Here is a 24665-nt window from a genome sequence, read left to right as displayed (position 1 = left end):
TTCCATGATTGAAAGAGACTGTACTAGCATTAATTGTCTGCTTCGCTTTATGTTGTGGAAATCCCAAATCCCGTATTCGAACACGTTAGCACTTAACAGCATTTTGATCGAGGCTCAAACTTCCAGCGTTTTATTGGGTATTTTCTTTTCTGCTCCTTTTTTTACAGTAGAATATTGATTGGTGATAGTTTTGGTTGCTGATAACTTAGAAAATGGAAAAGTTACAATTTCTGGGTTTTGGATTCTCTCTTGTGGATAAATAGAGAACAGGTTTAATTGTATTTTGAAGCATCAACTTCTTTCAAGCTTTGGATTATGAGTATAAGTATTGGGCTTCTAAGTTTTGTCTAAATTTTGGTGTTTTTCAGCTCTTGATTGTGTTAGTATTGAAAGCTTAGCTTGATTAAGTTGGAGGAGTTTTGATGGTTTTGCATACATCTAAATTATTGCACTCTTGAAGGGATCATGTAAAGTGCTTATATGACTATTGGGTTTTGATATTCTCCTGGACTGTTGGAGTTATTGAGGTCCACGTCTGTTTAAAGTGGATTAGAAGAACTCAGAGTTGAAGAGGGATTAGTTGTGAGTGCAAAATGTATTGCAATTTTCTGGAACATGGAACTGAGTATGCTAGGCAGGCTGTTAAGGAGGATGATGCCGGAAACTATGCTAAAGCTTTTCAGCTTTACATGAATGCATTAGAGTACTTCCATACTCATTTAAAGTATGAGAAGAATCAACAAGTTGGAAAAACAATTAGGCAAAAATGTATGGGATACTTGAAGAGAGCAGAGGAAATTCGGGCCATTCTTGATAATGTGGGGAGTACACCCACCTCAAATGGTTCTGCTGTAGGGGCTGCAGAGCCAAAGAGAAAGCCAAATCTGAAAGATGGAGAAGGAAAAGACAAGGAGGATCCAGAGCAAGCAAAGCTTAGGATAGGACTTGATTCTGTTATCATTAGGGAGAAACCAAATGTGAGGTGGAATGATGTGGCAGGGCTTGAGAGTGCCAAACAGGCATTGCAAGAGGCTGTGATCTTGCCTGTGAAATTCCCACAATTTTTTACAGGTTACTTTCTTTATCATAATGTTTGAAACCAGGTGCTTTTGCTTTTCAATTTCTTGTTCAAATGTACATTGCTGTGCGAGTGTAAAATTTTAGCAGATGATATGAATAAATCAACATGGATTCAGTAGTTGGCAAAACATTTACTAGTTGAGAATAATTTATTGTTCTGTTGTAAACAAATCATTTATCGTTATGTTGTAAAGTTGTATTTTTTCGTCTTTGAATTATAATTACTCAACTTGTTTGCTTTAATTTTTTTCTCTAGTATGAAATGTGAACTATCCATTTAAATTGTTTCTCCTTCTGAATTCCAACGATAGTTTTCAGTTTTCTGCAGTCATCTTCCCATATTTTTCATGGAATTTAACAAATACATTTATATGTGAATATAAAAACATACATATAATGATGTCAGGCACAGACATGTTGTAATGGGCATTCTAATTCATTTGTTTGTCAAAAAGGGTCCTAAATTTAATCTGCCACTACTGGTATATTGACTATATTGTGAATAAAAAATTGATTAACTGAGTTGGACTGTCAGAGTATATGCATACTTTTTTAATGATGGAAGGGGCTTGCTCATTAGCTACTTCTTTTGATGACATAAACATGTGGATTCAGTTGCTTCAAGTGAATTTGTTATCAGTTTTAGTAGGATACCAAATTTTATTCTGTTTTAGTAATGGGTCTGGTGAAATCTACATCTCTCTATTTTCTTGTTTTTGTTTTCTTAAAATGGAATCAGTGCGTGGTGTATGAATACTTTGTTAATGATAACCATCCTACCTTCTAGACAATGAATATACAATCTGTCTACTTTGCAGGATATAAGGACAGAACAAAAAGGATTTGTATATGTGCTTGAATTAGATGGCAGTTATGTAACATGATTGCTCATTTGATAAGAACAAAGAATTTTAACTCTTTAGCACATAATAGGGTTAAAGGTACAACTCAACTCAACTCAACTAAGCCTTTATTCCAAAAATTTGGGATTGGCTATATAGATTTTCTTTCTCCACTCTAAACGATTTTGGGTTAAATCTTCAGAAATGTGTAATACTTCTATGTCATGTTGTACTACTCTCCTCCAAGTCAGTTTAGGCCTACCCCTTCTTTTCTTTCTATCCTCTAACCTAATGTGTTCTACTTGTCTAACTGGAGCCTCTGTATGTCTACGCTTCACATGACCAAACCACCTCAATCTCCCTTCTCTCAACTTATCCTCAATTGGCACCACTCTTATCTTTTCTCTAATACTCTCATTACGGACTTTATCTAGTTTAGTATGGCCATTCATCCACCTTGTCATGGAAAGTCAATCACTATGTTATGGAAAGTCGATCACTATATTATTTCTCTGTATATTTTGTATTCTGTATTCCTATTTAAGATTTCTTATTTAGGATTTCTTCCTAATTAGTAGAACACAATTATAGGAATCAATTGTATATATATACACCCATGTACAGATTAATTGATATCAATGAGAATCATCTTTTTCTACATGGTATCAGAGCAGATCATCAATCTAGGGTGACTATTTGTTCTCACTACGAGAGACCTTGGCGTTTCAACCCCGATCAACATCGCGGCGTCATCTCAACCCTTCATTCCACCACTTTGCGATCCAGTATAACCATTAAAGGACTTCTGAGGTTTGGCTCTCAGATCCTATTTCGGTATTTGCTTGATTTGTGATTTTGGGTTATTTTGCTGCTATAAGCACTTTGGATTAGCATTTCGGTTAGTTTTCTTTGTCTCAACAAATGGCAGACAATAAGAATGTTATTTCTGATGTGATTCCGGTGATGACTAAGATCACGGAACACAAACTTAATGGTTCGAATTACCTGGAGTGGAGTAAAACTGTTAGGGTCTATTTGCGTAGCATTGATAAGGATGATCACCTTACTAAAGATCCACCCACTGATGATACACGACAAACTTGGCTAAGGGAGGATGCTCGGTTGTTTTTGTAGTTTCGGAACTCGATTCATAGTGAGGTAATTATTTTAATTAATCACTGTGAATTTGTTAAGGAATTGATGGATTATTTAAATTTTCTGTATTCTGGTAAAGGGAATATCTCTCGTATTTATGATGTTTGTAAGGTATTCTACCGTGCTGAGAAAGAGGATAAGTCTCTCACGGCTTATTTTATGGATTTTAAATGGGTATATGAGGAACTTAATGTATTGTTGCCTTTTAGTCCTGATGTGAAAGTTTTATGAGTTTTCTGTCTTCCTTGAGTATGAGGCGCTAAATCTATTCTCTAGATTTCCTCTTTGCATGAAACGTTCACACGGGTCCTAGAGTACTCAATCTTCACGAGTGCTCTTATTAGTCGTAATCCAAATGGACAACAGGATAATAGAAGAGGAAGTAGAGGAGGAATTACGCAAATGTAATCAGCGTAATGGAGAGGCTAGTTCTAATCGGGACTCAAGAGGAGTCATTTGTTATTATTGCCATGAGCACGGCCATACAAAATATAATTGTCCGCAACCAGAGGAAAAATCAGCGATCACGGATGACAAACATGACAAGAGAATTCTCTGATATCTTCCTCCGAGAAAACTATTTTGGTATCTGCAGAGGATTTTGCACAATTTTCATCTCTAAAGCCTACTAGTTCCGCGATCACGAGTCGTAAATCCACTACATGCCTTGTGTCTTCTTCATCCAAATGGGTTATTGATTATCACATGACAAGTAATTCTAGTCTTCTATCTAATCTCACTTCCTCTCATTACTTTAGTGATGGTTCTACTCGTGTCATGGGTAACCCGACCGTTAATTTCTTTGTCTTACATTTTGTGTCTACCAAAATTCTCTTTTAATCTACTTTAGTAAACTTACTCGTACCTTAAATTTGTTCTGTTTCTTTTTTGTTTGTTTGAGGATCTTGATTATTGGTAGAGGACGCGAGTCAGTGGTCTCTACATGAAAATCATGTATCGCTTGTTTGCTCCAATACCTTAACACCTCTTGAAGCTCATTGTAGATTGGGTCATCCTTCTTTGTCTACCATGAAGAATGTCCTCAATTTGATCTTTATCACTAGAATGTGAGTCGTGTCGGTTGCAAAACATCATCGTTTGCCTTCGTGTCTAGAGTCAATAAACGGGCTTCATCTCCTTTTGAGTTAGTTCATTCGATGTTTGGGGTCCTTGTACATCTAAAACTGGATTTCGTTATTTTGTTACTTTTGTCGATGATTACTCTCGTGTTACCTGGTTATATTTAATGAAGAATCGTTCTGAGTTGTTTTCTATATTTTGTGCCTTTTGTAATGAAATCAAAACTCAATTTAATATTTCTGTGCGCATATTAAGCGACAATGCCAAAGAATACTTACAATTTCAGCCTTATATGACACAAAATGGCATTCTTCATCAGTCTTCCTGTGTGGATACCCCATCCCAAAATGGCGTGGCCGAAAGAAAAAATCGTCATCTTCTTGAGGTAACTCGTGCTCTTCTTTTTCAGATGAAAGTACCTAAACACTTTTGGGCGGATGCATGTTTTTGATCAATCGCTTAATGGGGATATTCCTTATACTACTTTGTTTCCTACAAAATCTTTGTTTCCTATTGAACCCCGTATTTTTTGTTGTACCTTTGTGCGTGATGTTCGTCCACAGGTTACTAAATTGGATCCAAAATCTCTCAAATGTGTCTTCCTTGGGTACTCCCGGCTTCAAAAAGGGTACCGTTGTTTCTCTCCTACTCTTAATGGTTATCTTATTTCTGCAGATGTCACATTTTTTGAGTCTACTCCATTTTTTCCTCCATCATCTGTGTATGAGAATCAGGGGGAGGAGGATGATCTCTTAATATATACTGTCCAACCAATGTCTAGTCCTCTCCCACAGCCTGTTCCTCCTGTCTCTAGATCTACTCGACCTCCCGTTGTTCATGTTTATTCCAGGAGATTGGAGATTCCTGACTCAGATCCTCCACCAGCTACTTCGTTGGGAGATCCTATACCTCATACTAATCATGATTCTGATCTAGACTTACCCATTGCTCTTCGTAAAGGTAAACGGTCATGTACTTACCCTATCTCTTCTTTTATTTCTTATAATCAATTTCTCGGTGTTTTGTTACTTCTTTAGACTCTGTTCCTATCCCTAATACTGTTGATGAGGCCTTTGTCTCATCGTGTGATGCTATGAAAGAGGAAATGGAGGCTTTAGATGCTAATGGTACATGGGAACTATTGCCTTTGCCCACCGGTAAGAAAGCTATTGGTTGCAAATGGGTATAAAAGGTAAATCCGATGGTTACGTGGCTAGGTTAAAAGCACGCCTTGTAGCAAAAGGATATGCTCAGACATATGGGGTTGATTACTCTGATACTTTTTCTCCTGTAGCTAAACTTACTTCTATTCGCTTGTTTATCTCTTTAGCAGCTACATATGATTGGCCCTTGCATCAATTGGATATCAAGAATGCTTTCCTTCATGGTGATCTTCAGGAGGAGGTGTATATGGAGCAACCACCTGGGTTTGTTGCTCAGGGGGAGTTGGGTAAAGTTTGTAGGCTTCGGAAGTCTCTTTATGGCTTGAAACAAAGTCCTAGGGCATGATTTGGGAGATTCAGTGAAGCAGTACAGGAATTTGGTATGCAAAAGAGTAAGTGTGATCACTCAGTATTTTATAGGCAATCTGAGGCTGGTCTAATTCTCTTGGTAGTCTATGTGGATGACATTGTCATCACTGGGAGTGACTCTGCAGGTATTTCATCTCTTAAAACTTTCCTCCAAACTCAGTTTCAGACCAAAGACTTGGGATTGTTAAAGTATTTCTTGGGTATCGAAGTTATGAGAAGTAAGAAGGATATTTTCTTGTCTCAAAGAAAATATGTCCTCGATCTATTGACAGAGATTGGAAAATTAGGTGCTAAGTCTTGTAGCGCACCAATGACTCCAACTTTACAATTGTTAGCAAGGGATAGTGAGTTGTTTGAAGATCCAGAGAGATACAGGAGATTGGTAGGAAAATTGAACTACCTTAGACATTGCTTATGCCGTTAGTGTGGTAAGTCAGTTTATGTCTTCCCCAATTGTTGCTCATTGGGAAGCTTTGGAACAAATCTTGTGTTATCTGAAGGGCGCTCCAGGAAGAGGTTTGCTATATGGTAATCATGGGCATTTGAATGTTGAATGTTTTTCAGATGCCTATTGGGCTGGATCTAAGGTTGACAGGAGGTCAACTACTGGATATTGCGTTTTTATTAGAGGAAATTTGGTGTCTTGGAGAAGCAAGAAGCAGAGTGTAGTTTCTCGTTCTAGTGCTGAACCCGAATACAGAGCCATGGCACAATCAGTATGTGAGGTAATGTGGATACTTCAATTACTAGATGAGACAGGTTTTAAGACCTCCCTGCCTGTGAAATTGTGGTGTGATAATCAAGCTGCTCTTCATATTGCTTCTAATCCGGTGTTTCATGAGCGGACCAAACATATTGAGATTGATTGTCACTTTATTCGTGAAAAGATTCAACAACAGATCATCTCAACAGGACACATCAAAACTGGAGAGCAGTTAGGAGATATTTTCACAAAAGCTCTGAATGGAGCTAGGATTGACTACATTTGTAACAAGTTGGGCATGATTAACATCTATGCTCCAACTTGAGGGGGAGTGTTATGGAAAGTCAATCACTATGTTATGGAAAGTCGATCACTATATTATTTCTCTGTATATTTTGTATTCTGTATTCCTATTTAAGATTTCTTATTTAGGATTTCTTCCTAATTAGTAGAACACAATTATAGGAATCAATTGTATATATATACACCCATGTACAGATTAATTGATATCAATGAGAATCATCTTTTTCTACACACCTTAACATTCTTATCTCCGCAACTCTTAGCTTAAACACATACGACTCCTTCAGTGCTCAACACTCACTACCATATAACATGGCTAGTCATATGGCTGTACGGTAAAATTTTCCTTTCAACTTATTGGGAATCTTGCGATCACATAAAACTCCCATGGCACGTCTCGACTTCAACCATCCGGCTTTAATCCTATGACTAACATCCTCCTCACATCCTCCATCTACTTGAAGGACTGAGTCAAGATATTTAAAGTGATTACTTTGGGACAGTACCACTCCATCTAAATTAACTCATTCCCTATCACCAGTTTGGCCTTCACTGAACTTGCAATGCATGTATTCTGTCTTCGTTCTACTTAACTTAAATCCATTTGACTCTAAGTACTTCCCCAAAGCTCTAGCTTTTTATTGACTCCTTATCGCGTCTCATCTATCAAAATTATATCATCCGCAAACATCATGCACCAAGGGATATTCTCTTGTATATATTTTGTCAATTCTTCTAAAACTAATGTAAAAAGGTAAGGGCTTATAGCTGAATCTTGGTGTAATCCAACTGAACCTTGGTGTAAATATCTCTTGTGTCCCCTCCAACTGTACGCACAATAGTAGTTGCTTCTTCATACATATCTTTCAACACTTGTATGTACTTAATAGATACCGTCTTTTGTTCTAACACTCTCCATGAGACATATTTTGGAACACTATCATAAGCCTTTTCCAAATCGATAAAAACCATGTGTAAATCTTTCTTCCCATCTCTTTATTTCTCTATCAAGCTTCTAATGAGAAAGATCGCTTCCATAGTTGAACGATTGGGCATGAAGCCAAATTGATTTGGAGAGATAGAAGTATCATGATGTAGTCGATGTTCCACAACTCTCTCTTACAACTTCATAGTATGGCTTATGAATTTAATTCTCCTATAGTTTGAGCAACTTTGTATGTCTCCCTTATTTTAAAAAGTAGGTACTAAAATACCTTCTTTTGTTCTAACACTCTCAATAAGACATATCTTGGAACACTATCATAAGCTTTTTCCAAATCCATAAAAACCATGTGTAAATCTTTCTTCCCATCTCTTTATTTCTTCATCAAGTTTCTAATGAGAAAGATTGCTTCCATAGTTGAACGACCGGGCATGAAGCCAAATTGATTGGGAGATATAGAAGTATCATGACATAGTCGATGTTCCACAACTCTCTCCCACAACTTCATAGTATGGCTCATGAATTTAATTCCTCTATAATTTGAGCAACTTTGTATATTTTCCTTATTTTAAAAAGTAGGTACTAAAATACTCATCCTCTATTCATCAGGCATTTTCTTTGAGTTTAGAATTTTATTAAACAATTTAATTAACCATACCACTCCCATATCTCCCAAAAACTTCCACACTTCAATTGGTATTCCATCGGGTCCACAGGCTTTACTCACTTTCATTCTCTTAAGTGCTTCCTTTACTTATAAAAATCTAATCCTTTTAGTATAATTCACATTTTTTTCTATTGCTCTGTAATCTATATTCACGTTATTAACATTTTGACTATTATTAAAGAGATCATTAAAATAATTTCTCCATCTTTTTTTAATGTCCTCATCTTTCACTAACACTTTTCCTTCTTTATCCTTAATGCACCTAACTTGATTGAGATCTTGACATTTCTTTTCTCTCCTCCTTGCTAATCTATAAATATCTTTCTCCCTTTTTTAGTTCCAAGTTTCTCATATAACTTTTCAAAGGCTTGCGCTCTTACTTGATTAACTGTATTTTTTGCCTCTTTCTTTGCTATCTTGTACTGTTCATATGCCTCATTATTATCACACTTAGGTAATTTCTTATACCATTCCCTCTTTCTTTCCACTGCTCTTTGTACTTCCTCATTCCACCACCATCTCTCTTTTGAGGGTGGTCCATTTCTTCTAGACTCTCAAAATACTTTTCTAGCTACTTCTCTAATCTTTGATGTCATCTGTATCCATATACCATTGGCCTCCATATCTATGTTCCATGCTTCAGACTGGAGAAGTACATTTTTGAACTTCACTTGCTTTACTCCTTTAAACTCCCATCACTTTATTCGAGCTACACTATTTCTTCTAACTTTAGTTGAATTGTTTCCTTAACTTGACATCCAAGACCACAAACCGATGTTGACTTGTTAAAGCCTCTCCCGGAATGACCTTGCATAGAGCTCTATTTGTCTTCCTGGTTAAGAGGAAGTTAATTTGGCTTCTATGTTGCCCACTTTTGAAAGTCACTAAATGTGACTCTCTTTTTATAAAGTAGGTATTTGCTAGTATTAAGTCGTATGCCATAGCAAAATTCAGGATGCTTTTTCCCTCCTCATTTCGGCTGCCAAAACCAAAGTCCCCATGAACATTCTTATAACCTTGCCTATCACTTTCTACATGTCCATCCAAACTAGTCATATTTGTGGGGCATAAGCACTAACTACATTTATTGTTTCTCCTTCTAATACTAGCTTTACCAGTATAATTTTATCTCCTACTATTTTCACAACTATTACAGCATCTTTCAATATCCTGTCTATGATTATGCCCACTTTGTTCTTATTTCTCTCCTTTCCGATAAACCACAGTTTGTACCCTGAATTACCCACTTCCTTGCTTTTCTCTCCTACCCATTTAATCTCCTGAATGCAAGCGATATTCACTCTTCTCCTTTCCAAGGTATCCACAAGCTCCATTAATTTTTCTGTAAGTGATCTAATATTCCAAGTACCAACCCTGATTCTCCTCCTATCCTGTTCTTTCCTAATTGATCTCCTTCTATGATGTCTTCTATTGTTCTCTATACCTATTTTGTGTTCTATTTAACTATCTGTTCTACTATCTGTCCTATAGACTAACTTTTTTACCCACACATATCCAAGATGTGGGAACCCTTGCTTATTTAGCACTACACCCGGGCGTCGGCATGGCACGTCGCTTTCGGTGAACGCCCTACACCCTTGCATATTTTTCACTACACCCGGGCTTCGATGTAACGCGTCGTAAGTAGAGGACGTCTTAACGTTTATAATTTTTGAATCCATATCATAAGGTGTAACGAAATTTTTACGCTAGTTGTTACCTACCGCAACCCTCCTCCTTTATCCTGGCTTAGGACCGGCTAAGCGCAAACTACTTAGGTGGAGTTAACAGGGTTAAAGGTAATGCTTACTAATGATTAAATGCTCCAAATTTCAGCAGTAAATCTAAATATTGAGACATGTCCCTTCTTAATTTTTAAATTTTTACTGCATTTTCCTTGTGAATTTTTGGAAGTCTTGATTAATTTATTGGTCTGGTGCTCATTCAGGGAAGAGAAAACCATGGAGGGCCTTTTTATTATATGGTCCACCTGGAACAGGGAAGTCATACTTAGCAAAGGCTGTTGCAACAGAGGCAGACTCAACTTTCTTCAGGTAATATATTCAACCATCCACAACAAAATGCATCACATTGACTTCATTACTACTATATGAGTAGTTTGTCTTTAAACTTTCAAAATGCTATTTGCTCTTATCTAGCAAGCATTTGAATTTCTATGTATTTTATTAATTATCTGGCTCATTTGTCCTTCACCTTCATTTTTTGGTCATTTTGTGCTTGTAAGACATGTTTCAAACTTTTAGGACCTTTTTGCTAATTAAATCTCAAAATATCATTTATGAAAAAATGTGGGGTTGTGGAGCATTTTCTGCAGATTAAGGATATGATGAATGTAAAGGACCAAAAATGAAAGAGAAATAATAACAAATATAATAGCTAGACTATTGATATCTTTTTGGAAACATAATATTAGCAACCTCCACAAGGATATTTTCTTTGTTTATTTTGTTTGTTCTTGTTCTTCTTTTTTGGATAATTAGGATACAGAAGGAAATAACCCTGCAGTCTCAAGTCCTGGCTGACAGAAACACAATGGGATGCTAGCTTAAAATACTTCAACAGTAAGCCCAACAAAATGAGTTGAATCTTATTTCTAGGGTTCTAAGTTTTGGGGCTGAAAATCAAGACAGCTATATATATAAATTCAGGCAGAGCAGGTTTTAATTTAATTGTTCCCCTTGTTAGTGGCTTTATGCATTAAGGGTTAACAAGAAAAGAGGGGAAAATAATTTCTGAATGGTTTTTAGGCAGAACCTTTGTTTGAGTGCTCCTCTTATTTTGGATTTAACTTGAACAGAATTTGGATGGCATTTCCATATAAAATATGCCTACATCTTTTCTAGGATCTTTCACTCCATAGAACCCATTCTTTCTTTATTGGATGAAATTTGTTTTGCCTGAGGTGTCTGGAGTTAGATCTGCTTTAATGAACTGGTCGGATGCCTTCACAAACTTGCAGCAGAAATGCCTCTCAAGAGGAGAATTAATGGTACATGTATTCAGCTCTGTTTCTGAATCTTAATGTTATAATAAACTTACATATGCAATTACTATTATATGACTCGTTTGGTTGTAATTGTGGATTGTAAATCAGTATATCCTTTTTCAGTAAAAGATGTCTGTGAGTTTTGTTTTCTTTTCTTTTTAGCATCTTCATCTCAGATGTATTTGGCAAGTACATTGAAAAGTTCTAGCTTCTGTCAATATGCAGTGTTTCTTCCTCAGACCTTGTTTCCAAATGGATGGGTGAAAGTGAGAAGCTAGTTTCAAATCTTTTCCAAATGGCTCGTGATAATGCTCCTTCCATCATTTTCATTGATGAAATTGATTCATTATGTGGTAAACGGGGTGAAGGCAATGAGAGTGAAGCATCTCGGCGCATCAAAACAGAACTTTTAGTGCAAATGCAGGTACTTTCTTTTTGCTGAATGTGGAAAATGAAAGCAATTATTTCTCTAAATAAATGTGTAGTGGCCAATTGTTTGTGAGTGTGCTCCAGGAAAAAAGAAAATAATTGCTTTGATGCAATAATGACATTTGACAATCTATCCTGTGATTGGAGATATATATGTTCAGAATAACAGGAAAGGTGATTGTGGTCATTGAGACTATTCCTTGATGCAAAGTAAGACCTGCATTTTGGCATTGTCATATATGACAGTTAAAAAGGTAAAACTTACATGATTAGATATGTAAAAGCAAGGGGATCTTGTTTGAGCTAATCACAGAAACTAAAATTTTCAAATAGCAAGGGGTAGTGTGGGAAACAAAATGCAGGTGTCCTTACCTGGTAGAGGCAACTTTTGCTGCAGCTGCAGTTCTTTCAGATAGGTAATGGATAATTTTTAAGACAGAAAATAAGAGATAAGGAGGAGAAGAAAGAAAGGGAAGTTTAGGATGGTAGGAGGAAGATTAAGAGAATTATCTTTGTTCCTTTAAGCATCTCAAGTCTTAAACTCAAACTAAACTAAACTCAACTCAACTAAGCCTTTATCCAAAAAATTTAGGATTGGCTATATGGATTCTCTCTCCACTCTAAACGATTTTGGATTAAATCCTTGAAAATGTGTAATGCTTTTAGGTCATTTTGTACTACTTTTCTCCAAGTCAGTTTAGGCCGACCTCTTCTTTTCTTTCTGTCCTCTAACCTAATGTGTTCTACTTGTCTAACTGGAGCCTCCGTATGTCTACGCTTCACATGACCAAACCACTTCAATCTCCCTTCTCTCAACTTATCCTCAATTGACACCACTCCTATCTTTTCTCTAATACACTCATTACGGACTTTATTTAGTCTAGTATGGCCACTCATCCACCTTAACATTCTCATCTCCGCAACTTTTAGCTTAGACACATACGAATTCTTCAGTGCCCAACACTCACTACCATATAACATGGCCGGTCATATGGCTATACAGTAAAATTTTCCTTTCAATTTATTGGGAATCTTGTGATCACATAAAACTCTCGTGGCACGTCTCCACTTCAACCATCCGGTTTTAATCCTATGACTAACATCCTCCTCACATCCCCCATCTACTTGAAGGGCTGAGCCAAGATATTTAAAGTGATTACTTTGAAATAGTACCACTCCATTCAAACTATCTTCTTCCCTATCACCAGTTTAGCCTTCATTGAACTTGCAATGCATGTATTCTATCTTTGTTCTACTTAACTTAAATCCCTTTGACTCTAGAGTACTTCTCCAAAGCTCAAGCTTTCTATTGACTCCTTCTCGCATCTCATCTATCAGAACTATATTATCCGCAAACATCATGCACCAAGGAATACTCTCTTGTATATGTTTCGTCAATTCATCTAAAACTAATGTAAAAAGGTAAGGGCTTACAGCTGAACCTTGGTGTAATCCAACTGAGATAGGAAAATCTTGTGTCTCCTCCCACTGTGCGCACAATAGTAGTTGCTCCTTTATACATATCTTTCAACACTTGTATGTACCTTATAGATACCCTCTTTTGTTCTAATACTCTCCATAAGACATATCTTGGAACACTATCATAAGCCTTTTCCAAATCGATAAAAACCATGTGTAAATCTTTCTTCCCATCTCTTTATTTCTCCATCAAGCTTCTAATGAGAAAGATCGCTTCCATAGTTGAACGACCGGGCATGAAGCCAAATTGATTGGGAGAGATAGAAGTATCATGACGCAGTCGATGTTCCACAACTCTCTCCCACAACTTCATAGTATGGCTCATGAATTTAATTCCCCTATAGTTTGAGCAACTTTGTATGTCTTCCTTATTTTAAAAAGTAGGTACTAAAATACTCTTTCTCTATTCATCAGGCATTTTCTTTGAGTTTAGAATTTTATTAAACAATTTAGTTAACCATGCCACTCCCATATCTCCCAAACACTTCCACACTTCAATTGGTATTCCATCGGGTCCACAGGCTTTACCCACTTTCATTCTCTTAAGTGCTTCCTTTACTTCTAAAAATCTAATCCTTCTAGTATAATTCACATTTTTTTCTATTGCTCTGTAATCTATATTCACGTTATTACCATTTTGACTATTATTAAAGAGATCATTAAAATATTTTCTCTATCTTTCTTTAATGTCCTCATCTTTCACTAACACTTTTCCTTCTTTATCCTTAATGTACCTAACTTGATTGAGATCTTGACATTTCTTTTCTCTCCTCCTTGCTAATCTATAAATATCTTTCTCCTCTTTTTTAGTTCTAAGTTTCTCATATAACTTTTCAAAGGCTTGCACTCTTACTTGATTAACTGCCTTTTTTGTCTCTTTCTTTGCTATCTTGTACTGTTCATATGCCTCATTATTATCACACTTAGGTAATTTCTTATACCATTCCCTCTTTCTCTTCACAGCTCTTTGTACTTCCTCATTCCACCGCCATCTCTCTTTTGAGGGTGGCCCATGTCTTCTAGACTTTTCAAGTACTTTTCTAGTTACTTCTCTAATCTTTGATGCCATCTGTATCCACATACCATTGGCCTTCATATCTAGCTTCCATGCTTCGGACTCGAGAAGTTCATTTTTGAACTTCACTTGCTTTACTCCTTTAAACTCCTACCACTTTATTCGAGTTATACTATTTCTTCTAGCCTTACCTGAATTTTTCCTAAACTTGACATCCAAGACCACTAACCGATGTTGACTTGTTAATGCCTCTCCCGGAATGACCTTACAATCTTTGCATAGAGCTGTATTTGTCTTATTGGTTAGGAGGAAGTCAATTTGGCTTCTATATTGCCCACTTTTGAAAGTCACTAAATGTGACTCTCTTTTTATAAAGTAGGTATTTGCTAGCATTAGGTCGTATGCCATAGTAAAATACAGGATGCTTTTTTCCTCCTCATTTCAGCTGCCAAAACAAAAACCTCTATGAACATTCTCATAACCTTACCTATCATTTCCTACATATCTATTCAAATCTCCACCGATGAAAGCGTTCTCTTCATTCGGTATGTTTGTATTAGATCATCCATATCTTTCCAAAGCCTTTGTTTACTCTCACTATCTAGTCCTATTTGTGGGGCATAAGCACTAATTACATTTATTGTTTTTCTTTCTAATACTAGCTTTACCAGTATAATTCTATCTTCTACTCTTTTCACAGCTATTACATCTTTCAATGTCCTGTTTATGATTATGCCCACTCCATTCTTATTTCTCTTTTTCCGGTAAACTACAGTTTGTACCATGAATTACCCACTTCTTTGCTTTTCTCACCTACCCATTTAGGGCCTGTTTGGCATTGCTGTTGAAATTGCTGTTGAGAAAATCACTTTTTTAAATATACTAGTTAGGGAGTGTTAAAAAATAATTAAAAATGAAATTTAATCAGTTTTAATCATAAAAATACTAAAATAACAAAACAGTTTTTTCCAAACTGCTTTTCTCAACAGCATCTAAAATGGTGTTTTTATTCAGAAAAGCAGTTTGAGACTCTGAAACTCAATGCCAAACAGGGCTTTAGTCTCCTGAATGCAAGCAATATTTACTCTTTTCCTTTCCAAAGTATCCATAAACTCCATTAATTTTCCTATAAGTGATCCAATATTCCAAGTACCAACCTTGATTCTCCTCCTATCCTGTTCTTTCCTAATTGATCTCCTTTTATGATATCTTTTATTGTTCTCTATACCTATTTTGTGTTCTATTCCACTATCTGTTTTACTATTTGTCCTATGGACTAACTTCTTTACCCACACCCGTCCATGATGTGGGAACCCTTGCTCATTTAACACCACACCCGGGGACCGGCATGGCGCGTCGCTTTCGGTGAACACCCTACACTCTTGCATATTTTTCACTACACTCGGGCTCCGATGTAGCGCGTCGTAAGTAGAGGATGCCCCAACGTTCATATCATTTAAATCCATATCATAAGGTGTGACGAAATTTTTACGCTGGTTGTCACCTACCGCAATCCTCCTCTTTTATCTGGGTTTGGGACCGGGTAAACTCAAACAACTTAGGTGGAGTTCATCTCAAGTCTTAATATATATAAAAATGTCAGTAATAAAATGAGATGCACAAAATTGTCTTCCTACATTCTCTTACAAATTTTCAATCTAATGCTTAGGTGTTGTATACATTGACTTACAAAAGTTGGAATGGGAAACTTGCACCTTGAGCCCCTTTTGTTAAAATACTAGCTAGCTGTACTTTTGGTTTCATTAGTGGTTAACCACCAAATTAATCGTGTCTCAAAACCAATTTCCTTTGACACAAGTTTAACACCACAATAACTTGCAGACCTAACGCTAGAGCCTATATCTGTTGTATTCTGTTGGCATTATTGCATATTGCACTGCAGCATTTTAAATTTGCAACCTATATTTGTGTCTCCTGATATTATTTCTTAATTTTGGTAGGCAATTAAAACTGCCTCTCTCCTCATAGGTATTTTAATTTGAGTACTAGTTGGTAACACACTTGCATCTTTAATCTAAAACTGGGGCTTATGCTCTTTTCATGTTTGTCCTAACCTTGAGCTGGGGTCTCTCTTTCTTGAATTCTAGGGTATAGGGAATGATGATCATAAAGTTCTTGTTCTTGCAGCCACAAATACACCCTATGCTCTGGATCAGGTGAGAAGAACCTCTTCCTTTAAACTTCAACGGTTTTGAATAGAAAATCTTTCTTTATAATCGTAAGTGTCATTAATTTGTTCAAAACAATGCAAAGTGGATAACAGGCCATCAGGAGGCGTTTTGACAAGAGAATATACATTCCGCTCCCAGATTTGAAGGCAAGGAAACACATATTTAAGGTATTTGTCTTTGGAATCACATAGGCTTTTTAAAACGTCCAAGTAAAATATATTTTTTGAGTTTATAAACTTTTTATCATCCTTCTGGGATCTGATATGAGTCATAAGCAGGTGCATCTTGGAGATACTCCGCACAATTTGACCGAAAGTTATTTTGAGCACTTGGCTCAGAAAACAGAAAGCTTTTCAGGTTCAGATATTTCCATCTGTGTGAGTGTCAGGTTTACTTTGGGTCTTGCAATATCTGAACACTAATTATAGTGAATTTCATCAGATGGATTAGTGAATGCAAAAGGTAATTAAGTGTTTCCTTTTTCCTCATTTTATCACTGTACTATTTGATAGGTTAAAGATGTACTCTTTGAGCCTGTTCGTAAAACCAGAGATGCTAAATATTTCATGGAGACTTCTGATGGCATGTGGTTCCCTTGTGAACCAACTCAACGAGGAGCTGTCAAGATCACATTGGAGGAACTTGATGCACAAGGCCTTGCTTCAAAGGTATGTACCGGATAAAATGATATTGCATGACATGAAGAGAGATCACCTAGGGAACCATTTGCACGGTTTGCATTAAAAATTGTTTGGTGCTTAAAAGACAGTGTATAGAATTCTATAAGATGACATTGTGGGGTGAATTGCATCTGTGGCCTAAATTTTGGTTCACTTTCAAAAGTTTAATCCATTACAATCAAGTCAGTGTTTTTAAATGAGATGATACAATGCTTGTTGGCAATTGTGTGGGCTACATGTGGAATATTACCATCGAAAACTCACCCAAGATGAAGAACAACTTTCATAACATAGATTAACATCAGATAAATGTGGAATTGAGTAAACTCTTGCTTTTAGAGGCTTACCTTGGTTAGAGTTTGCACAAAGAACAAAAATTAATGGATTTCAAATTTCTGAGATGAATTGGAGCAGTTGGTGATCACTCCGATCACTCGCCAAGACAGGAACAATGACTTTGACGAGATTTTGAGCCTGTTTGGCTCTAGAGCACAATTAGCAGAATTCTCTCCTTATTTAAGCTTCAGGGCCACTTCAGGCACTTGAATCATTGACTGGGGCCTGTTCCAAGTTTGACTTGGACCAGCCTCAGTCCAATTCATGGGCTTCCCAGGTCCCTGGCTCTGGCTGGGTCTAGGCTGAGGAATTCGCATACAGGGTTGCGTGCTCCTTAAACAGGCCCGTGTTCCAGCCAACCTCGTTCCTTGTTTTGAAATGATGCATCCTAGCAATATAGGACTGAAAAAAGGTTTGTACGGTCTAAAGTCAACCCAGAGTTCGTTCCAACCACTCTGAAACCATATAAGTTACTTGAACCAATTTAATTATGCCCCCAACAAACAATCCTTTGGCTATCATCATTGGGAAATTGTGTTATCAAAATTCAGTGTCTACAAGTTGGAGATCCTTTGTCATCATTGGTAGAAAAGAGAAAGACCAAATCCCAAATAAAACATGGGGTAATAGGTAGGGTGATTGGACATCAAATGCACTTGAGAAGTACCGAATGCTCTTTACTTGAATGCTCAAGCGAATAATATGAGAAACCTAAAAAATTGGAGCATATTCAATGAAAATGTTTCATTCCAACTGATCTTCCGGAAATCCCAGTTTCATCTGTCCTCTCAAATACCTCTGTCCATATTATCTTTTTTTTTTTTTTTTTCACCCTTGTCCTGAATGGTATGGTGTTGAAAATTTGCAGCAAATATATGAAAAGCTTGTAGATGCAAAGAGCAAATCTGAAGAGTTAGTTGGTCTTTTCCGTGTTATTCCTGAGGGTAATTTCAGTTTCCTAGGGAATTTTTTTTTTCCCTCTATTTCATAAACAAAGAGAACAATTTTGCAGATTTAGGCATAAAGGGTAAAAGACTTCCACTGACTGGAGTTGGGGAGGCGAGAAGATTGAAAAGATGAGCATATTTAAAAAACTTCATACGAATGTAGTCAACCTGTGTTCCATTTATTTAAAGGTAAAAATATCTTCCAACTGTTTTCTAGTTCTAACATAACCTGTGGAAATTAACTTTTTCTAAATCTTGTAACAAACAAAGTACATGAAATAATAAAACAACAAAATGTTATAAAATTACAAGAAACAAAAAATGTGGCATCATTATGGCACACAGAGCATACATAATTCCCAACAACATGCTGCATTGACTTTTGTCCATTTTGTAACCTGGTTTAAGGATTCCTAATTCTGCTGCTTTAATTGCAGAAAAACAAAGAATGGTGATTTGATAGGATAGAATTGAATTTTCAACATTGAACTGAGACACAATGATAATTTCATGATACTGGAATAGGTATATTTTCATATTACATATTCCATGTATTTTCATAATCACTTTCCCACACAATGGGCTAGGTTTAAGAAAACAATTGATTGCAAGTTTATAATCTCTAGGCTTTTAGTCCTTCGATCGACTTGAATGGTGACTCACTAGTAGAAATCAATGACTTTGCAGATTCTTCCACCGCCAATCACAAGAGCAGATTTTGATAAAGTGCTGGCAAGGCAGAAGCCAACAGTGAGTAAAGCTGATCTTGAGGTGCATGAAAGATTCACAAAGGAGTTTGGAGAGGAGGGCTGATTACTTTTAGGATAAGAAAAGGCCTTCACTAATCACATAAACAGATAATACAATGTATATTGTTAAGTGTGTGTGTATGTATATATAACTGCTCAGCCACATGTAAAATCTTCATATTTTCAATTAGATGGGACAACACCAGCAGTTAATGTTTTCCACCGCAAAGAAATATCGCATATCTAAATGAATGAGTAAATTTCATAGTCCAATGCACAAAGTTAATGTTTTAAATTAACAGAACACACGCACACACTTCCTTTTGGGGAGGTGGGCTAGTTTCAGAAAAAGAGTATCCTTCAACTCAGCAGTCAGAATTTATAAAAAAGGGTAATATAGCATAATCAATGGAAAGTAGTCATGTGTCAATTTAACAATTTCAATTATGCTGCTTCTACAGTAAGAAGCTGGTAGAGATAACGAGTACATTTGTATGAATTAGCAATTTCAGAATATGAGATTTGGGTAGCTTGTTTGAAAAATAATCCACCCTCTCATCTTTAACTCTCAGGCTGCCATTCTTGGACGACCCCTGCTGTATTTTGGAGGGTTGGCCTTGGCAACATCAACAACTATCATCCAACCATTAATAATCTGCAAGTATGAGTGATAAAGAATGGAGCTCAGGCCCCTTGATTAGAGTGTTAAATTAAAGCTGAACAAAATCAAAGACTCGTGTTCAAACCCACCTTGCCATTCATCTCTTTGAGTGCCGCACTTGCAGCCTCCTCGGTGGTGTACTCTACAAATGCATAACCCTTCGACCTTTTAGAGATCTTGTCCATTATTATCTTAACTGTCAAGATTAGCATTCCATTAGTAAAAGCATACTGAGCTCAGCATTGTTATAAAAGTGAAGTACTTGCGTTGACTGCAAAATGTACCTTCAACAAGCTCACCAAAGCTCTCGAATGCTGCTCGTAAAGTCTTTTCAGAAGTATAAAACGACAGGCCTATTGTAAAGATCCCCAAGCACTTACCACCACTTAATAAAAAGATAATCTATTTATTTATTTATTTATAATAAGCTAGAATATAAAATATGGGACAGCTTACTATAATATGAAAAGACAGGTTATATTATCATACACATTTTCGTTGATACGAAATCAGGAAACAGGCGGAATTTTTGACAAGGCATAACATAATAAATTTTGAGTCCTAACTATAGCCATTTTCAACTGGCAAGAGATATAACTTTTACAGGAACTTCTTTGGCATTTTGCATTTTGATTTTGGTCTATGCATTATTCATAAATATTGGCTACCAATATGAAAATATACAAGTGAACAAACTTATATTATTTCTAAGCAAGATTTTTTGGGGAAAAATAACAAGAAAAAGCAAGCACAAGTTATAGAACATAATACTCGAAATTTGATTTAGAGATGCCACATACCAGTTACAAAAAGTTTCTTTGTTTTCACAGGAGTTGTTTGACTTGCTTCTGATGAAGCAGATCTATCTACAGGATTTTCAATATTATCACCTGTAAAATAAAATATCATCAACCATATGAAGGGAAGAAAATCAAATCAACATACCACATTCTCAATGATACAGACATAAAAACACAGGTGATTCGCTTATCTTAGAGGTCACGACAATAGCTATGATAATTTTTAAGTCCAATAGAAAATGATATAACTAATTTGAGATTTTTCAAATCTCTAAGGCCAATGTCATCCTCCATGACGTGTGCGCATACGCACAAGCAAATGTGCATGTGAAACATAGAGAGGAAGAAGAGGACGTTAACAAAGAGGAATCTGAGTTAAACATCAGCAAACATTTTCTTGCTACAAATGCTATAACATGGCATCTACAGACAAAAAACAATAAAGATCAGTTTTTAAAGCTTCACTGGTAAGAAACCTTAAAGCTGGTCCCATAAGAAGTTTTTCTTTCAGAGGTGGCAATGTGGATTTAAGCCAACAATTCAACTTTGGTCTCATTTGCCATACTTATAGTCTATGCACTAAAATTTTCTTCTCTATCAATTCAAGGTTTTCTTTTTTAAAATTTTCTACTTTTTCTAGCACAAGGCATCAGTAGATTCCAAAAGAAATTACATTTTAACTGATTCATCACTTTCCAAATCAAGAACAAAAACCTATCTGTTATATTCATTGATGACCCCAAATATTTGAAATGAAGGGGCATTTGAATATATATACATATAGATTGGTTAGATTCATTGAATGAAGATTAGGTTCATCAATCTGAATTATTATTTGATTCATGATGAAAATAACTAAAAGAAAAATGTGTAATTTCAATTACACTCTCCAGGAAATAATATTTTTCTCTCTTCTTTACAAGACCAAATCCTTGCTTATACATTTTTCTTTCCTGAACTTATACAGTATCAACTAAAAACTAAAAAGCAAATCATAGGATTTTGAATTTTTAGTCCGAATGCAACATTAGTCCATTCCTAGCACAGTTCCACAAAAGACTATCCCAGCTAGAATTTTCAGCATATACCGATAATAGATTTTTAACTCATCTGCTTTTCTGTAGGCATTAGTTATACCTGATAGGATTTTCTTCAGAAGATAAAAGGTCCACTGCCTTCAATTAAGTTCTACAGAGGGAATACATTTCAAAAGTTATTCTTCAGCTGCAATTATGCCATTGCTCCTTCTGTCATTAACAAAAATTCTAGAATCGCATTTTCATTTACCTCAATTGTCTCCAAAATTTTCCACATGAATCACACAATGATTTCCCACAGCATATGCATGAATCAACAAACGAGAAGACTTGTGTCTGTTAGTAATTGTATAATATTCTATCGCAATAAAACTGGCCATGGTAGAGTTTTAAAGCTTATAACCCTCCTATAAAGCCTCTTTGCTATTTGCTATATGTATTGCCAGCAACCCATACAGTTAGTCCTAATACCATACAGGTCATAAATTATATTATTATGACAACAATACAAGGAAAAGTTACATACTTGAGGTTGTTGCCTTATACCGAAGAAGACATTAAATAAGAAATAAAAATAACAAAACTTGGAAAAATTATATCTAACCGATTGTTACAGAAAAACATTCATGATGATGAACCAAGGAAATAAAGTTTGTAACCACGTTCAAGGCAAACAACCAGAACAAGACAAAGAAAAATCTTATGCACAATAAAGAAAGGGACTCACCTCCGTAATCCTTATTTTCTGAATCATAATTCTTATCTGGCTGAACAGATAAAACCCCAGGCACACCTACAAAAACATGGAAGAATTTTTCCTTCAACTGCACAATGCATTCAACGGAAAACATTGGTCAAACAGAAAAAAACTCACCTGCTAGTTCTTGAGCACATTCCTCATCAAGTTCACAACAAAACCCAAAATTAGATCGCCAAGAAATGTGATATATACACATTTGAGCATCCTTCTCACTGCAATAAACAAAATTTTCACTTTAAGATAAGTGAAAGAAACTGATAATGGGAAATAGATTACATTGTTCTTTAAACATTAACACTTACTTCCCCAGAACCTTGGTTAGTATTTCAGCATAATAATCAACCATTTGAGCCTTTGTAACAACCCCAACGCCTGGCTTATCAATTCTAACCAGCCAGTGTCTCGTAGTCCCAGCAGGAAAAAGCAATGTACTTCTGATTTGTAGGTTCGATAGGTTACTCGATTGAATATTTGAAGCATAATCTTTTTCTCTAGAATTATAATCTGGGTCAGGCATAACTGATAAAACCCCAGGCAAACCTATAAAACATGCGCGGATAAAAATTCCATCCAGTCATCAATCATTAACAAAACAAGTAAACCTCTTGCAATCTGCAATCTCTCCATCAGTAAAACAGGAAATAAGCATATTGTTCTGTTTCGCATACCCGTATATCATGACCAAAATATTTAAACAGTTTCAAAGAACAAATGAACAATAGAAGCAATAAAGATCAGGAAGGATCAAAACTTACTGGCAAGCTCACGGGAGGCTTCTTTATCGATATCGCAGCAAAAACCATAGTGGGTATCACAAGAAGCATCATATATGCACATTTGAGCATCTTTTTCACTGTTTAAAACCACAAAGAAAGTAAATTCACACCCAAAACCAAGAAATGCTCAAGCGGGTCAAGTATTGAAACACACCCACCTGCCCAAAACTCTCTCTAGAGTCTTGACATAGTAATCAATGATTTCTGGCTTGGAATTAACCCCTTGTTGAGGACTCTCCATGAGCACCATCCAATGGCGGTCGTCAGTTTTAGTGGAAGACATAGAAGGGGAAGTGAAAAGTGTAGTTGTTGATGTAGTAACTGTTGGTTTTATCCTGGATGATAAAAACACACAAGAAAAGGGAGAAGATTGAGAGGAGGACAAAGAGAGATTAGTGCGGTTCATGTTTTTCGTGGGATTGAGGACATTGATAGTTGGAGTAGAATTTTGAATTGGAAGTTTGTTGGATAAGGAAGTTATGGTGGTGGAGAATGAGGGAGAGAGGATTTCCATGGCTACCTTTCTAAGGAATCATGAAGGAAGCTCTTCTCTTTGTTGCGGAACTTGTGTTACTGTGTAATCTATTTTCGGCTTATCTGCTTCTATTGCGATATTTTTATGGGAAATTTACAATTTGCTCTATGAGTCATTTAGTCACTAAATTTTAAAAAATTAAATATTTAGTCTTAAATTTTATACTGCATTATATATTAGTCTTTAAATTTTAAAAAATAAATTATTTAATTTCTATAATTTTAATATATAAAATAATTAATATTTATAATTTTAATATTTATAATAATTTTATTTATTTATAAAAAAATTAATTTATTCTATATATGAAAGTTAAAAATTGAAAATATGATATAATATAAAATTTAGGAATTAAATAAATAATTTTTTAAAAACTTGGAAATTAAAGTGTAATAATATAAAATTTAAATATTAAATAATTAATTTTTTAAAATTTTAAAGACTAGAATGTAAATATCATATAAATTTAAGAATTAAGTTGTAAATTTCTGTATTTTTATTTATTTTCTGCTGCGCTCCTAACCACGTTAAGCTTCTGTCTGCAATTCCTGGCTGAAACCTTTTTTTGGTTAAATAGATTTACTTTTTTTTGGTCCGGATCATAAGCCACTTCTATTTTTAAATAATTTATTTATTAATTTTCTAATTATTCCACATTAAGAAATAAAATTTATTAATTTTAAAATAATTACAGTAACATAAATTATTTACTTTTTTAAAAAATAATATAAATGTAAGGTATATTAAATTTTTTTTAAATTATTAATTTAATTATATTATTTATATTTTTTTAATTTATATACAAATAAAAATAAATATATTTTTATGAGATAGAGGAAATAATTTTTTGAAAAATATAAATTATAAATTAATTCACATAATTTATCATAATTAATGATTAAATAGATTATAAATTAGTTTTTAAAATTTATCAAATTTATAATTTATTTTTTTATT

At 35.3% G+C, this 24665-nt stretch overlaps 2 protein-coding genes across 4 annotated transcripts; one reads left to right on the top strand and one right to left on the bottom strand.

The window, feature by feature from the left end:
• Nucleotides 1-19359, top strand: LOC110634575 (protein SUPPRESSOR OF K(+) TRANSPORT GROWTH DEFECT 1). Of its 3 annotated transcripts, XM_021783624.2 has the most exons (8): nt 61-1071; nt 10254-10359; nt 11538-11736; nt 16344-16412; nt 16520-16594; nt 16706-16804; nt 16940-17095; nt 19078-19359. In XM_021783624.2, exons 1-8 carry the CDS (start codon nt 594-596, stop codon nt 19201-19203), a joined length of 1308 nt encoding a protein of 435 aa, XP_021639316.2. In that variant the 5' UTR covers nt 61-593; the 3' UTR covers nt 19204-19359. The 3 variants fall into 3 exon arrangements, 1 of the variants encoding a protein (XP_021639316.2); XR_009142945.1 differs by lacking the exon at nt 19078-19359 and having other exon boundaries at nt 1-137; nt 369-1071; nt 16344-16594; nt 16706-16784; XR_009142944.1 differs by lacking the exon at nt 19078-19359 and having other exon boundaries at nt 16344-16594; nt 16706-16784.
• Nucleotides 19360-19517: 158 nt separating this feature from the next.
• LOC110634577 (organelle RRM domain-containing protein 1, chloroplastic) lies at nt 19518-23783 on the bottom strand. Its single transcript, XM_021783627.2, has 9 exons — nt 23332-23783; nt 23153-23250; nt 22700-22937; nt 22512-22609; nt 22365-22430; nt 20601-20690; nt 20085-20153; nt 19890-19996; nt 19518-19794 (listed from the first exon to the last, which is right to left on the bottom strand). Exons 1-9 carry the CDS (start codon nt 23685-23687, stop codon nt 19708-19710), a joined length of 1209 nt encoding a protein of 402 aa, XP_021639319.2. The 5' UTR covers nt 23688-23783; the 3' UTR covers nt 19518-19707.
• Nucleotides 23784-24665: the final 882 nt, after the last annotated feature.

The sequence above is a fragment of the Hevea brasiliensis genome, chromosome 14 (genome assembly GCF_030052815.1).
Source record: "Hevea brasiliensis isolate MT/VB/25A 57/8 chromosome 14, ASM3005281v1, whole genome shotgun sequence".
NCBI classification, from domain to species: domain Eukaryota; kingdom Viridiplantae; phylum Streptophyta; class Magnoliopsida; order Malpighiales; family Euphorbiaceae; genus Hevea; species Hevea brasiliensis.
Note: the sequence above shows the minus strand (reverse complement) of the source record. Positions and strands in the feature narration are given on the sequence as shown.